The 14,251-nt window shown below is 43.2% G+C and overlaps 2 protein-coding genes across 2 annotated transcripts in view; one reads left to right on the forward strand and one right to left on the reverse strand.

Moving 5' to 3' along the window:
* Positions 1 to 9,644, forward strand: part of ERICH5 (glutamate rich 5) — a 38,651-nt gene extending 29,007 nt beyond the window's left edge. Inside the window, exons 4-5 of the mRNA XM_025209320.1 lie at positions 2,810 to 2,926; positions 6,261 to 9,644. Of these exons, the coding sequence (XP_025065105.1) occupies positions 2,810 to 2,926; positions 6,261 to 6,283 (140 nt within the window). The 3' untranslated portion in view covers positions 6,284 to 9,644. The remainder of the gene's footprint in view (positions 1 to 2,809; positions 2,927 to 6,260) is intronic.
* The window catches only part of RIDA (reactive intermediate imine deaminase A homolog), a 34,289-nt gene that overhangs the window by 699 nt on the left and 19,339 nt on the right, over positions 1 to 14,251 (reverse strand). Inside the window, exon 6 of the mRNA XM_025209321.1 lies at positions 225 to 343. Within this exon, the coding sequence (XP_025065106.1) occupies positions 225 to 343 (119 nt within the window). The remainder of the gene's footprint in view (positions 1 to 224; positions 344 to 14,251) is intronic.

Below are 14,251 nucleotides of genomic sequence, written 5' to 3' on the forward strand. Positions count from 1 at the left end.
TCAACAGTCTTTAAGTTTTAATCCTTTCACAGACATTGCACATTGGTAGTCAGTTTTGGCTGAGCAGTCTTGTATTGTCTAAGGCAGCAGTCAGCAAGGTTTTGCAGCAATAGGCTGGATCCAGAGGCACAGCAAGTTCATTCAACTCCCAGGGCAGGGCAGGGGGGTGATATGCTGCCACTGTAGAACAGAGTGGGGATGGGTGGGAAAGTGGAGAGTCTTACCTGCCCCATGGGATGAGTGGCTCATGGGATGAGGGTGGACTTCTCTGCCTGGGGAACATGGCTGTTTCTGCTACTGCTGCCTGCTCCTGTAGCTGATGCTGTCTTCCCTGTGCAGAGAGCTGGGGCAACAGCAGAGAAAGGGAGTCTGGCACAACATCCCATGCAGCCCCATTCATTCTCCTCCCCAGATATGCTGCTGGGTGCAGGGCTGGCCTTGCTGTGAGAAACTCCCTGCAGGGGGGGGAAGCACAATTCCACTTGCCCCCTGCCACTTAGATGCACTGCTGGGGGCAGGGGTGCTCCCATGGCTGGGCAGGGCAGTACAGGGCTACCCCTCCTGGCATAGTCAAGACTCTGGTATGGTGGGATTCTGGTGATCCTTCATATATGGCACTGGGGCTGATGTCCTGCTCACCCTGACCTAGTTACTGGCTGGATCAACCCAGATTGGGTCTGAGGTGGGCTGGTGCTTCCAGTCCAGCCACAAGGAAAACCCCCCACTGGCTGGCTGCAGCTCAAGATGGAGCTCACCACTTCCACGGGCCACATGCTGCTGACTCCTGATCTAAGGAGTTCCATTTGCATTAGGAATCAGATTTCATAGAATAGGTGTCAGTTGCTAGGTGAAGGACATGAGTGAGAGGAACTGCCACCAGCAGTTTTGTGCACTGTACATGCCTACTGATAAAGGGAGAGGTTAAAAGATCTCTGTTTCAAGTACAGCTTAGTGGCTAGGGTGACCATAATAATTTGAGGGAAATCCAGGATGAGGAAAGGAAATATGGAACGGGGTCCCTCCCACACCACCCCATGGCTTCTGGGAGCAGGGCGGGCAGAACAGCATGGCATGCATGTGTGCACACACACAGGAGTGGGGCTGGGCAGGAGCACACAGTGCACACACAAACACACCCAACCCCGCGGCTCCCCAAGCACACATCTCCCCTCTACTGCACAACAGCGTTGCCAGATGTACAATAATTATCATATTATACAATAGTGCCATCCCTTGTACAACATATAAGAGATAATATTAAAAGTGTTCAAAATGAATGATAACTTTTGAGGCAGTTAACTGATGCAGCATATGCAAAACCCCAAGTCACTCTTCTGGGTTTACTGTTAGCATTTACTTATGACTTGTTGCCCCAAAATAAAAAAGTGCTTCAACTTTGACCCATTTCTCTCTCACTGGTGAGTCACAGTGAGCAGTATAAAGTAAGCAAGAAGACGACTTATTCACATACTTATTTGCATACTTTTTCATTGTATGATAGTACTTCAGAAAATACAATCATTTGAGCTTCCAATACAATAATTTCATATTTAAGACCTGGTAACGCTACTGCACAAGCAACTCCATTCACAGCCCAGTGGGGTGTGTACCAGGGAGCAGCCCATTGGGTGGGCTCCCTGGCGAAAATTGAAGAAAAAGTCCTGGATTGGTGTGGACCTGCCTGTATGTGCTGGGCTCCTGACTCGGGAGCTGTACATGAGGGTGGGTTCCTGCCAATCTAGGACTTTTTCTTCAATTTTTCTCCAATGGCCAGGATGCTGAGACCCTCTAAAATCCGGGACTGTCCTGGCCAATCCAGGACGTATGGCCAACCTATTAATGGCACAGGTAGTCCCTAGAATATGTTAACTCTTGAATGATGGGAATCTCTCTCACAGACAGTCCAAGCTTATGGGTACTCTCTCTTTTATGTACAATTTTTCTTACATGAAATGGTGATTTCTCTTTTAGAATATAGGTTTGTTTACATAAAACGCTATGTGACTGGAAGTTCTTTCACCTTCAAAATGTGTACAGTCTTGCCCATCTGGCTTGGTTTGCTCAATTTAATTTGAATTTATAAGCATAATGACATGTTACTGGAAATGGAGCTTTGTTTCCTATAACATGACCATATAGAAGAACATGGTTGCAATTGAAAAACTGGTTAGTTGCCTGAAGGACATACATGGGAGTTATTTTGACTATTTATAGCTTGCTTCCATCTCCATTCAGGATTTGTTTTCTTTTTTCTGTTCAGACTCTTTAACATTTTTGTCCTGACAATAATACTCAGTATGCTATTCATTTTTATGCATTTCTTTCTGGGCATTATATGATGGATAGACTCTTCCATTTATTTACAGAGTTTTTACATTTATTTTATTCAAGCTTACAGATAGAAGAGATGACTTCTTGCAAATTTAGACTTCAGTGTTTTTCTTTGTATGTGTTCTGTCACCTTATGTTCAGATATATGTGACATTGATAGCAATGTATTTACAGGTGTTTGTAATAAAATGTTTAAACATAAAATACACATCTATAATTATTAAATATAAAATCAGGCTTCAGTTCAGAGTGTGGACAAGTACAACATTTTATGGGTATAGACCATGCATGTACCTATAGAACTGGAAGCTGCATTGGAATCTCTTACCTATTGATTGATTCAGTTTTCAGTGTTTTTCCACTTTTATAAGTGATACAGAAGACCTGACAAAACCAGATCAATCATGCAGAAAAGAGCTAGGGCACTTAATACTGTTTAAATGTATCCTAATTTGATTTCCATGGTTACTGTTCCCAGGTGAGACGGGAGAAAAAGTGGAAACTGAGATGCACAGTGAGATAGTAAGTGAGGGGAATGAAACAAAAGAAGAAGAAACAGGAGAAGCTTTGGATGTTACAGCAGCAACAGAGATAGGTATGTTGACAGAGGAGTGAAGGACCATGTGTTCTAGCCTTTCGGAGTTGAAAAGCTGTACCATTGTTGACGAACACACTTTTCATTATCAGTTTCCAGCCACTACCTTCTTAACATTCATTATAATTGGAGGCATATTTACCCTAAGTGGTGTGTTTCATGGGGAGTTTTTGGTAGTGATAAAGGGTAAGTTGTGCTTTCTATCTGGATGTTATTTCTGTCACATTCCTATAAAAGCTAAATCTTTCCCTATTTGTCAGAAATGCTAAGCTCTAAATGCACAGTCCTGGTAGATTAGCTGCTTTGTTAAGATCTTGATCCCCTAATTACTATTTGTCAGACGAGTTCTCATGAATTAATACTCAGTCTCACTGCTCTGGGATTTCCTTTCTGGGCTGATTTATTCATCACACTTTTTTCATTAGCAACTGAACTCAGCAACTGTGCTGAGACTATTGCTGATCCCACAGCCAATGCAATCATGTTGTAGGCAGAAGAAAGCATGGGCTGAATAGTGTTTAAAAACAAATAGGTATGGGATGGAGGGTAGCACCCATGCTCCAGAAGAATTTAAAATTACATTACAGATTTTTATTTTCCTTCATTGTACACTGTATGGAGGTATAACTCTAAAAGCCAATCACTTAGTGCCACATTGTTAAGGATACTGGGAAGCCTAAAGGTGCAGATAGATGGCCAGTGGAACCCTGAAATCCACTTAGACACCTAACTCCCATTGATTTCAAAACATGTAGGGGAGGGCAGGGGGCTGGGGGGGAGAAATGGGAAAGTGGAAGGGAGAGAGACCCTGTTACCATCATCTCTCCTTTGTCCAGCGAATATTGGAGCAAGCACTGAAACCCAGGATTCCCCTTTCTAGATGAGTGCTCCAAAGACTGGCCTATGGAGTTTGGCTCATTTGCCCTCTAGTCCATGCAAAATGAAACAACTTTGCTGGAACGGAAGCTCTGCCCCATGATGTCCTAAAGTCTGCTGGTAGAGCACTCATTTGGGAGATAGGCAATGTAGGTTCTTTTCTCCTGTATCTGACTACATGTGCTGCTGACCTTTGAACTCCGCAACTTCCTCTGGCATTACTTTGTGCAGGGGGGAAATGTGGTACATGTGCTGTGAGAACATAAAATCATAGAAAATTAGGACCTCAGGAGGTCATCTACTACAACCCCTGGGTCAAAGTAGGACTGTCCTCAACTATATCATCCCAACATCCAGCAGATCAGGGTATGCGGGCAATGTAAGTGCAAAATACCTAGTTTGATCCTCACTGCCACACACTTGCATTTTCACAGACCTCCATTTTGCATATTGGCTTCTTTTCTGCCCAGGAGAGCACATAAGACACCAGCAGGCTCTCCCTATGCCTGAAGAAGGGTGTTTGTGCCTGAAAACTTGCAAAGAACATTTTTTTCCAACTATTTGTTGGTCTAATAAAAAATATCTCATCTACCCAAAGAACCTTGTCTGCCTATGTCCTTAGACCAAAACGGCTACAGCCAACAACCCTAAATACCTAGTTTGTGAATCTTGATCAAGTCAGGTCCCTACCTGCTCAGCAGTGTCAAGCCTTTAATAGGGTTGGCCAAGCCCACCAGCTGACTCTTAATTGATTACAGAATTTTAGTGGTAGAAACATAGGCTCTTAAAGACCCTAGGTTATCCAGCATTAGACAAGAGTTGAGCAGAGCTTTGAGGATTTCAATTTTGGACATACGCCCCAGTCACAGTGCTTTCTTTGACACCTAAAGTTTTGTCAACACAGTGCAATGTAATGTCCTGTAGAAAACCTGCTGCTCAGGCTAATCATTAGTGTGGCTATATTACTTTGTCCAGTAGAAACAAAGTCTTGTCTCGGTTTCTGAGCTAGCTTCATTTTTAGTCTATTAATTAGAATAAAAATGGGGCTGCCATGATTTTACAGAGTAGTATCTTTCATTCTGTTTGTTGCTGTTTGAACTATTGTGGCAGGGTTTCTCCCTCCATTCTTGAGGCAGAGAGACCTACAGTGAAACAAGTGAATAAAACAAAAACTGAGATTGTGTAATGATTTTATTGTAAGTGGAAATTCTAGCACCCAAAACAACATTCTAGGTAATGTTAATCGTCTTTGAAATCTACATCTGATCATGCAGAAAAGGACAAGTCTATTTCTCCTGTTTTCAGCGTGCTGCCATTATTGAGTACTTACTGGATAGTGTCCAGGATTTTTTCCCCCCCAATCTCCTTTCAGTTTAATAGAGAATAGCCTCAGGAGCCCAGGTAAGCGCTGTGAGCTAGTCACTCATATATGCTTCAAGCTCTGGAGTAGGGGTTTGCAACATAGGGCACATCCAAACGAGTGCGGACATTTGTTTCCCTGGGGACAAGTGGCAGCAGCACACCTTATGTCACTGCTACTTGTCCCTGGGAAAAGCCTGTGCCACTCGTGCTCTAGCACGCATCAGGTTACCCCAGGTGGAATAGGGGACACTGGGGCCAGTAACTGCTTGCCTTATCAGCCTTACATGGGGGCCTCTCAGGGCTGCAGCTAAAGAGGGAAGCCTGGCTGGGAGCCAGTGTGGCTCTGGCTGGCCAGGCTCCAGCGTTGGGTGGTGCACACTGCCACCATGTGCACCACCCTGCTTTTTTCTGGCGTGGGTATTTAAAAAAAAAAGCCAAACAAACCAACCCTGCACTGCAACGTACCAGCATGGAGAATGCCTGTATGTGCGGTGTGTGGCAGATGTCTGCACTTGTCTGGATGCGGCCATAGGTGTGCAAACTTGTTCTAAAATTTGCTCCTTTGCCAGAATCAGGAAATCGGAGGCAGAGAGGCTGGAGGGATTTCTGCTCTCCAGCTTTGGTGACAGCTGAGCACCCAGACAGCATTCATCAACTGTCCACCCTACTCTTTTCTTCCTCCCTCCTTTGGGCAGAGGAAGTGGGGAAAGGAGTGGAGAGCAGGGCACTGTGGGATGCTGGGGGATAGAAAGACATCCCCATGCCCTCAGTCACATTATGGTGCACCATACAGACATTGCATGTGACACTATAATAGGTAGCACTAAGAGAAGTTCCCATTTCATCAGGAATGTTTTTGTGGTGCTTTCACCATTTTTTTAAGTGTCACAGTGAGCACTGTCTGCTCAACTTTTTTAGTTCTACAAATATAGCATCTGTCCATGGTCTTTGAGGGACCTGGATATTAGCACAGGAATAGAAAACCTCTTCAGGACATACCGTATTAAAGGGTCTGTTTCATTGAGTGCACTTTTAAAATAACTCTTAACATGGCATAGATCATGAATTAACCTTTTTTTATACATGTATATTTCAGAGGCAACTAATAATGAGGAATAGGAGTCATGTCTTTATGGACTTCTTCTTGGGCCTATTCAACTGATGAAATCAACATTCTTTAATGTTATGGCTTTTGGAGAATATCAGGATTGTAAAAACGCTTTTATGGACTTTGACACAAATATTAACAAGAGGCACTGGAAAACATAAGGATTCTTTCTCCAAAGTCAAATTGCCAAGGCTTCCACAAGGATGTAAACTTTCATTTATCTGCCATAGAGTGCCTTCTGCACACTAACAATTGATTTTTTTTTTTCTTTTTAGAAAACAAAACAATTTACTGCTTAGTTTTCATTTAAGTTATTTTTTTAACCTGGAAAAAAAAATCAAACTTAAAATGTGAGGGGTTCAGCCATCGTGACTGAATTAGTAGTATATAGGATGCAAATAATATAGCACAGGATTTTTATTTTTTAATGTTGGTGCTAGATTGAGATATGAAGCTTAAGCACATTTCTGATTCTTCACACTATTCTTGTGTATTAAATTGCCCAAACCTGCAAGCATACGTGGGATTCAGACCTCAGAGTTCCTGTGTGCGAGGATTTGGGTATATGTGGCAGACACTTTACAGAATACATAGAGCGTTCACTTCCAAGATAAAATGTCCACAGCTGCCTCTCATTTGTTAAGTGTTGTTAAGGAAAAATCAGCATGTATGCATGATATAAGCAGTATATATACATGATTATTGAAATGGAGTGAGGAGAAAAAGTATTTTTAAATCTCTCTGATATTTTATGCGCTTACGCTTTGGCCCACCTAAAAGAGTACAAAAGTGATTACTGATTACTAAAGCAAATATTACAGCAGATTAACTAACAGTTATAGTCACTGTGCAGTTTTTATAATAAAATTATAACTAGTGATGTACATAAACTAGTAAATTCCTTGTTCCAACAGTGTGTAATTTCTTAGCTCCATTTTTCTGATAGTGTTACGCTTCTAGAAGTGATTATATATTTATCTTAACTTTCTTTACTACACATTAAAGAATTCTCCCTGGGTTGAAGTTAATGGTGAAGATTTCAAACAATTTCCTTGGAAACAGACTTGAGAGTGCCTTGCCTAATGAATTTGATAGGTTATTTGTACTAGTAATGGCCATGGAGAAGGTTCTCATTATATCTGGGGGGGTTCTTATGATTAGAGAGGTAGTTAGCTATCTGAGTCTGAAATCAGGCAGAAGGTAGGGAAGGGCATACTTTACAAAAGCATATGCCCTTCTGAATGAGTCAGTCTTTAGACTCTCAGTGGGCACACCCACTTTGTGAAGGTCCAAGGTGCCCTGAACCTGACACTGAGGGGATTTCTCCCCACCCAGTCTGTCTCCAGGGCTCAGGCAGAGGTGGCTGGGTCCTGGATCCTGGGACGGCTCCATGCCAGACCCTGAACCTCAGCTGAGCATCAGGAGTCAGCATGGGACAGCCCCAGCATGCCACACATTCAATTTAAGGAGTTATACACCAGCCAAAAAAATGTGGCACACAATATGTTGAACATATTTGTGGAGCATTGACTATATTACCACACCATAAATTGGCTTTAAGATGTGGTACTGTTACTATTTATGATGTGATTAACAGGTTAACATCTGTCAGGGCCCTAAGGTGCCACCCTGCCTTGCTTTCTACTTGGGTTTTTGTTTACAAGATTCCAGCATAAGAAATCAGAAGGCTGCAGTCCAGAAGGAAACGTAAAGTTTTTTCCACAATGGCTGAGCACTGGTTTTAGGGTTATTGGCTCCCTTTTTTTGAAGGAATTCACACAACTTAGAAAAATATACCCATGACTTACACAAACAGCAAGAGCCAAATTCTGTATTACTGCACAAGCACACAACTTTGATCTGTGTTGAACATTTAAACTTATATCCTTTGCCTTTTTAGCCTTTTACTCTAGTTATCTCTGGCCATATGAGTGTGGTGTTTTCTTACAGTCTTCTGAGTAAACCGTTAAGAAATAGATGATGGTATTTCTTAAATGTTAATTAAGGTCACCTATCAGTTTCTGATTTGTATACCTCATTCTATTTGCAGTCTATATTCTTTTTCAAATCACAGCTATTTGAGAGGTTCTGTGTTTAACTGCAGTCTGATAGATGAAACAGCTGTCTTGGTTGATATTTTAGATAACATTTTGCAACTTTTATAACATATTTTAAACCAAACAATGCACATGGTGAATTTCCCCCTTTGACTTAACTTGTGTAGTTGGAGGTTCTTGGGCCTATTAATACTTTAGAATGCTGATCAGAAATGAAATACAAAAGCTGCCCTTACTAACTTTTCTGATGTACAGATCCAGTAGTGGCACAAAATTAATAATTATATATTGAAGGATTCCAAAGCCTGTGCTAATAGTATATCAAAGCAGCAGGTGTGTCAAGAAGACAGCAGCAGCTAAGTTACGAGCCCCTTGTGCATGAGAGTAAGCACACAGTGAACATGTCTACGCGAGATGCTGCTGCGCAGTCGTTACTACGTATTTATTTAGTACTTGTATTAACAAGTACTAAATAAATGTGCAGTAACCCAAATTACGACACAGTAGTGCTGGTGAATGTTTTTAAGTGATGCTACTGTACAGTAGCCTAATAATACCGTGTAGTAGTGTATTACTACTGTGTGCTGTGATGCACTACTGTGCAGTATTATTAAGCTACTGCACAGTCAGCATCTTGTGTAGATGCACCCAGTAAAAGTGTTACATGCTTAGAGAAGTAATGAGCAAGCAGTTTAACTAGATGCAGATATTTCATATTTTAAGAAGGGTGAGGTGCTCTCAGTCTCGATGCTTATGGCTGAAGCAGCAGGGAAAGTAAATAGCGTGTTTTTCCAGGGGGACTGTAATTTTTCTGAAGCTAAATTGTAGGTGTTGCATTTAATGTCTAAATAGTAAAATTCCCTAAATGTTAAAACAAGTTAGGGGAGAAACATTACTAAATAAGAATGCATTGTAGGAGAGAGATGTGAAAGTAAAGCATCTTTAAAATAAAAGTTAATGTTTGTTTTGTTCTTTTTTATTTTAAGTAGCTAAAATGTGATTGAACCAAAGTTGAAATGGTAACTTACTGTTATAGCTGCCTGTGAAACTGAATTGCAAGTTAATATTGTGCGCAAAAAGGGTCCTAATCCCGTATGGTACTTACACATGTACTTATCGTTAAGTACAGGAGCAATTCAAATCAAACAAGACTGAGGCCTAAGAAGCATCTATCAGTACTTGTTTTCATGTTGAAGAGCTGTAGATTAAAACATAAGTAAAGTGTTCTTACTTTTATGGTTTTTGTTTGAGAAAGAAGTCCATGTGAAAGTATGTTGCAATCAAATTTTACACAATAAAGAGGTTTAAACATGCATTTAAGGCTATCAGTTTTGGGGGGATTGGATTTTTTTTTTTAAGAATTCCTGTTAGTTGTAATTTGATGTATTTGTTTCGTTACCTAACTGAATTTCAAGGATACAAATTGCAGTTAGGAACCTGCAAGAAGCTTTACACAGATACCCCATTTTGAGAGGTAGAAATGTTACCTCTAATATTTGGATTATTTCTTCAACACCCACAGGTAATTGGATATTTTTCATATGAATCCATCAAAGACAAAATGTTCTTTGTCTTTGGATGGGTACCCACTTCTTGCAAGACAATCACTCCCTCTCTGATCTCTCAGTTCTAATCTTTAAAGGGAACTTACAAAACATCTTTTGTAGACAAGCCTACGAACTTCACTTTGTAAATCTACTGGATACAAAAAATCATGGACTCAATTAGACATTGGATTTATGATACATTACAACCTGCATGACATCTGATTCACCAGGTACCTGCCTGATCTTAGCATATACACCCCCTATCCATTCCTCCCCTCCTTCTCTACCCTTTGTCTTCCTAATTTTCATCTATTTACTTTTTCACAGACTGCCTCACAGGCCTTGGAAAACTCAGCTACAGCAGTCTCCCTTGCTTACCTTTGGCATTATTTCCCCCTCTTTCCCCCCCTTCCCTGCCTTCTCTACCCATTGTTTTCCTAATTTCCACCTATTTACATTCTCATTGAACTCCTGTCACACTTTTAACTTCTTTTATTCCTTGGAGATCTCAGAACAGCAGAGGCTCCCTATGCCTGAAGAAGGGTGCTTGTGCCCGAAAGCTTGCAAATAACTTTTTTCCAACTTCTCAGTTGGTCTAATTTAAAAGATATCACATCTACCCAAAGAAGCCTGCCTACCTATGTCCTTAGACCAACACAGCTACAATAAAAAATCCTGCTACATTTACCAAGTACATAAAAATACCCAATACATTTTTTATACCCCTGAAGATGCAAGTTCTTAGCAGTTACATCTCTAATGATTTTCTTTCCCTCTTTAAAGCTACACGACCTCAACCTTGTTTACAGTGTGCATACAGGTGCACTCTGGGCCTGATGCGCGAGTTAGCACAGGAGGGCACGAGGCTGTAGACAGTGAGCCTAAAGCAGCGAGTCATTGTAACAGGGAACCCTAGCCCTGTTACCAGAAGACAGGTCAGCCCCTTTAAAGCTGGAAATTTCTGGGCACAACATGCAGGTAAGGTGGGGTTAAAAGATGAGCCTGGCCAGCTAGTCAGGTGACCAAAAGGGGGCAGGCCAGGACTATAAAAACCCTGGGCTGGGCAACAGTAGGGGCCCACAGCCAAAGGGGAAGGAGTGCGTCCCAGAGCTCCACGGGGAGGCTTGGTAAGCAGTCCAAAAGCTTGAGGAAGGGAACTACGGAGGACCCCTGAGAGACTAGCAACCCCAGAAGGACTGTAGCTGATGGTGGGGAGCTGAAGCACGAACCCCTGTGTAAATGTACGCCGGCTGCCTTCTGTAATCACATTTTCTCTTGGTGGTGGTTATTGCCCATGGACAGGACTGTTCATATTTTTTTTTGTTATTGAATAAGACCGGTGGTTTGGGCGAGGCTATTGGGGAAGGAGGAGGCCTCATTGGGACCCCACTACAGCGTGGGGACTCGGCACCAGTGTGAGCACAGGATTTGGGGTGCACTGGCCCTGGTGCCAGTGTGGGCACAGGATTTTAGGGTGTACAGACCCCAGCGCCAGAGGGTGCGATCCTAAAAGGCCAGAGTGGTCTGGTGCACCTGAGGTGTGATTTTGGGGGTTTTTTTGGACTGGGACAGTGTGAGATCAGGGCCATTCCCTGGCCTTGAACTTGTGGGGCCAGTGGCCAGGCCTCTAGGCCAGGCTTCAGATTGGAGGAGAAAGGAGGGCCACAAGCCTCAAGACAAGGGTAGTGCCTCAGAGTTGAACCCTGTTTAGTGGGTTTAGACAGGGAGGCCTAGCTAGAGAAAGATGGGGGTGAAGGTCAGTGGAGGCGGAAGACCCCGGCATACGAAATACAATAGGCAGTCTCCCACTTACAAGAACATCAGTATAATAATTTCCATCAAGACGTGGCAGGAGAGTAGAGAGTGGGACACAAGAACCTTAAAGGGGACTTCAAGGGCACCCCACGTAAGGCGTGGATAACAGGGAAGATGGCGCTGGGGAGGGCGACCTGTTACAATCATAAATACCTAGAGCTGCATTTGGCTTTAATTTTTTTTTTGTTCCATGACTTGGTCTCCCACAATGTCCTCATGCCTAAGCTGGAGAACTTGCAGCCTCGACCATCTCACAGTCTGAGAACTGGGTAACTAGCTCTGGGGTCAGACCCAAAGAGTATTAGTTGATGGGAGCAAATCAACTTGACGCAGGGTGACCAGTGGTATCCCTCAGGGCTCAGTACTCAGGCCAGTACTCTTCAGTATCTTCATAAATGATCTGGATTTGGGCATCGGATGTGGACTGGAAAAGTTTGCAGATGACACTAAACTATGGGGGAAGGCTGGGGATACAGGCTGACCTGGACAGGCTCACAAGGTGGGTGAACCAAAACCTGATGGCATTTAACGTAGAGAAGTGTAGAGTGTTCCACCTTGGGAGGAAAAAACAGCATCATACTTATAGGCTCGGCAGTGTTCCACTCACTAGCACCACGATCGAAAGAGACTTGGGGGAGAATTTGAAAGAGATCGACCACAAGTTGAACATGAGCCACCAATGCAACCCATAGCCAGAAAAAGCAAATCAAACTCTGGTATGCATCTACCTATGCATCTGAAGCAAAAACAGGGTCCAGTTTTGGTTCCCCCACTTCAGGAGGGACATGGATAAGATTGAGAGATCCAAAGGAGAGCTACCTGCATGATCAAAGGCCAAGAGAGCAAGCTGTATGAGGAGAGGCTGAGGGACATGGGACTCTTCAGCCTGGAGAAGAAAAGGCTCAGGGGGCACTTGGTGGCAGCCTGTAAGTATATAAGGGGGATGCACCAGGATCTGGGAGAACAGTTGTTCACCAGGGCTCCCCAAGGGATAACTAGGACTAACACCACAAACTTCTGGAAGGCTGATTTAGACTGGACATAAGAAAAAACTTCTTTACAGTCCGAATGTCTAGGATCTGAAACAAACTCCCCACAGAGGTGGTGCAAGCACCTACTTTGGACTCATTGAAAAGACATTTGGATGCATATCTCACTGGGATCATTTGACCCCAGCAGACTTCCTGCCTATGGTGGGGGCGCTGGACTTGATGATCTTGTGAGGTCCCTTCCAGCCCCTAATCAACGTCTATGAAATCTATGAAAGCTGAAGATGAATTTGTACCTCACTTCCTTAAACACCAACAGTCTAATTGTTGGATTACAATTTCTACAGTAGCTACATATAGGCAAAAACAATAGGGACTGGAAGTAAACTAATCCTGACGTTTCTGTCTATGTGTGCGTTTAACTGCCAGATACTATTTGTATCTGATCAGACTATCTGGCAGTGCAGTAAATTAGTCTACTGCACTCTGATTGCCACATATTTGTAGACAATGACACTTTACTGCGCAGCAAATTGGTTTGCTGTGCAGTAAAGTGTCTCATGTAAATGAGCCCCCTATCAGGTAAACAAGTTTGTTTGTTTTTTGTTTGTTGTTTTTTTTAATTCTCAGCTGCGATTCCCACTGGTCCCAGGGAGATACTATTGACTTTTAGGTGGTGGCGTCTGGTAACAATAGAAGCACAAAACAGAGACTTGAAGATAGACATGCTTGTATCAAAAATGTACTGCTTGGCTTTCTAGACTATTTGGGCTGTAATAGTTAATGCTCTGACTTTAATCAGGGCCAGCACCTAATGTTTTAATGAAAAGGAGAGGGGAAACCTGAGATTGTAGAGACATTCATCATTTCATACATATCTGATGTGTGATGTTTCTTATGAGCAAACTTTATTCTGTAAGGACCTATACTCCCTGAAAATAGCAGAAAGGCTAGTGCCAACTTGAATGGACCAGGCCTTGTTTGAAAGAATGAGCAACTCTCTATTCAGATACCATCTTATTGGCTTTACCCCCAAGCAACACTGATGCACATTGTAACGGATGGACTGGGGAGTTCTTTATGCTACATGTATCTCTTGCTGACAAGTAAAAGAAAAGCATGAAGTACATCTCCTGTACTCTATAATATAGAGCAGGAGTGGGCAATTCCGTGGGCCACACAGGGAGTTTTGCTGAGCTGTCGTGGGCTGGGTCAGCACCCCCTACCCACAACAGCTCACCAAAACTCCCAATGTGGGATGGAGCCATGGACAGGTGGGGAGCAGTGTTCAAGAGCAGGACAAGCAGGCAAGGCTGGGATCATGGAGCAATGACCGAGCAGGGGCAGGGCCCGGTGCAGAGCTGTGATCCACTGCTTGTATGACTGCAGCAGGTGTGGGTTTGACGGACAGGGGTGTGCAGGGAGTGGATCGCAGCCCAGCTCCAGGCCCTGCCCCCAAGCTGTCGCTGCCCCAAGATCCTGGACCCTACCATCCACTTAGCTGCATGCCCCACCTGTGCAGATCATGGCTGGTTTCCATGGAGACCCCAGTATTATGGGGCAGTGACAGC

Source organism: Alligator sinensis, unplaced genomic scaffold (assembly GCF_000455745.1).
Source record: "Alligator sinensis unplaced genomic scaffold, ASM45574v1 scaffold191_1, whole genome shotgun sequence".
Classification (NCBI taxonomy): Eukaryota; Metazoa; Chordata; order Crocodylia; family Alligatoridae; genus Alligator; species Alligator sinensis.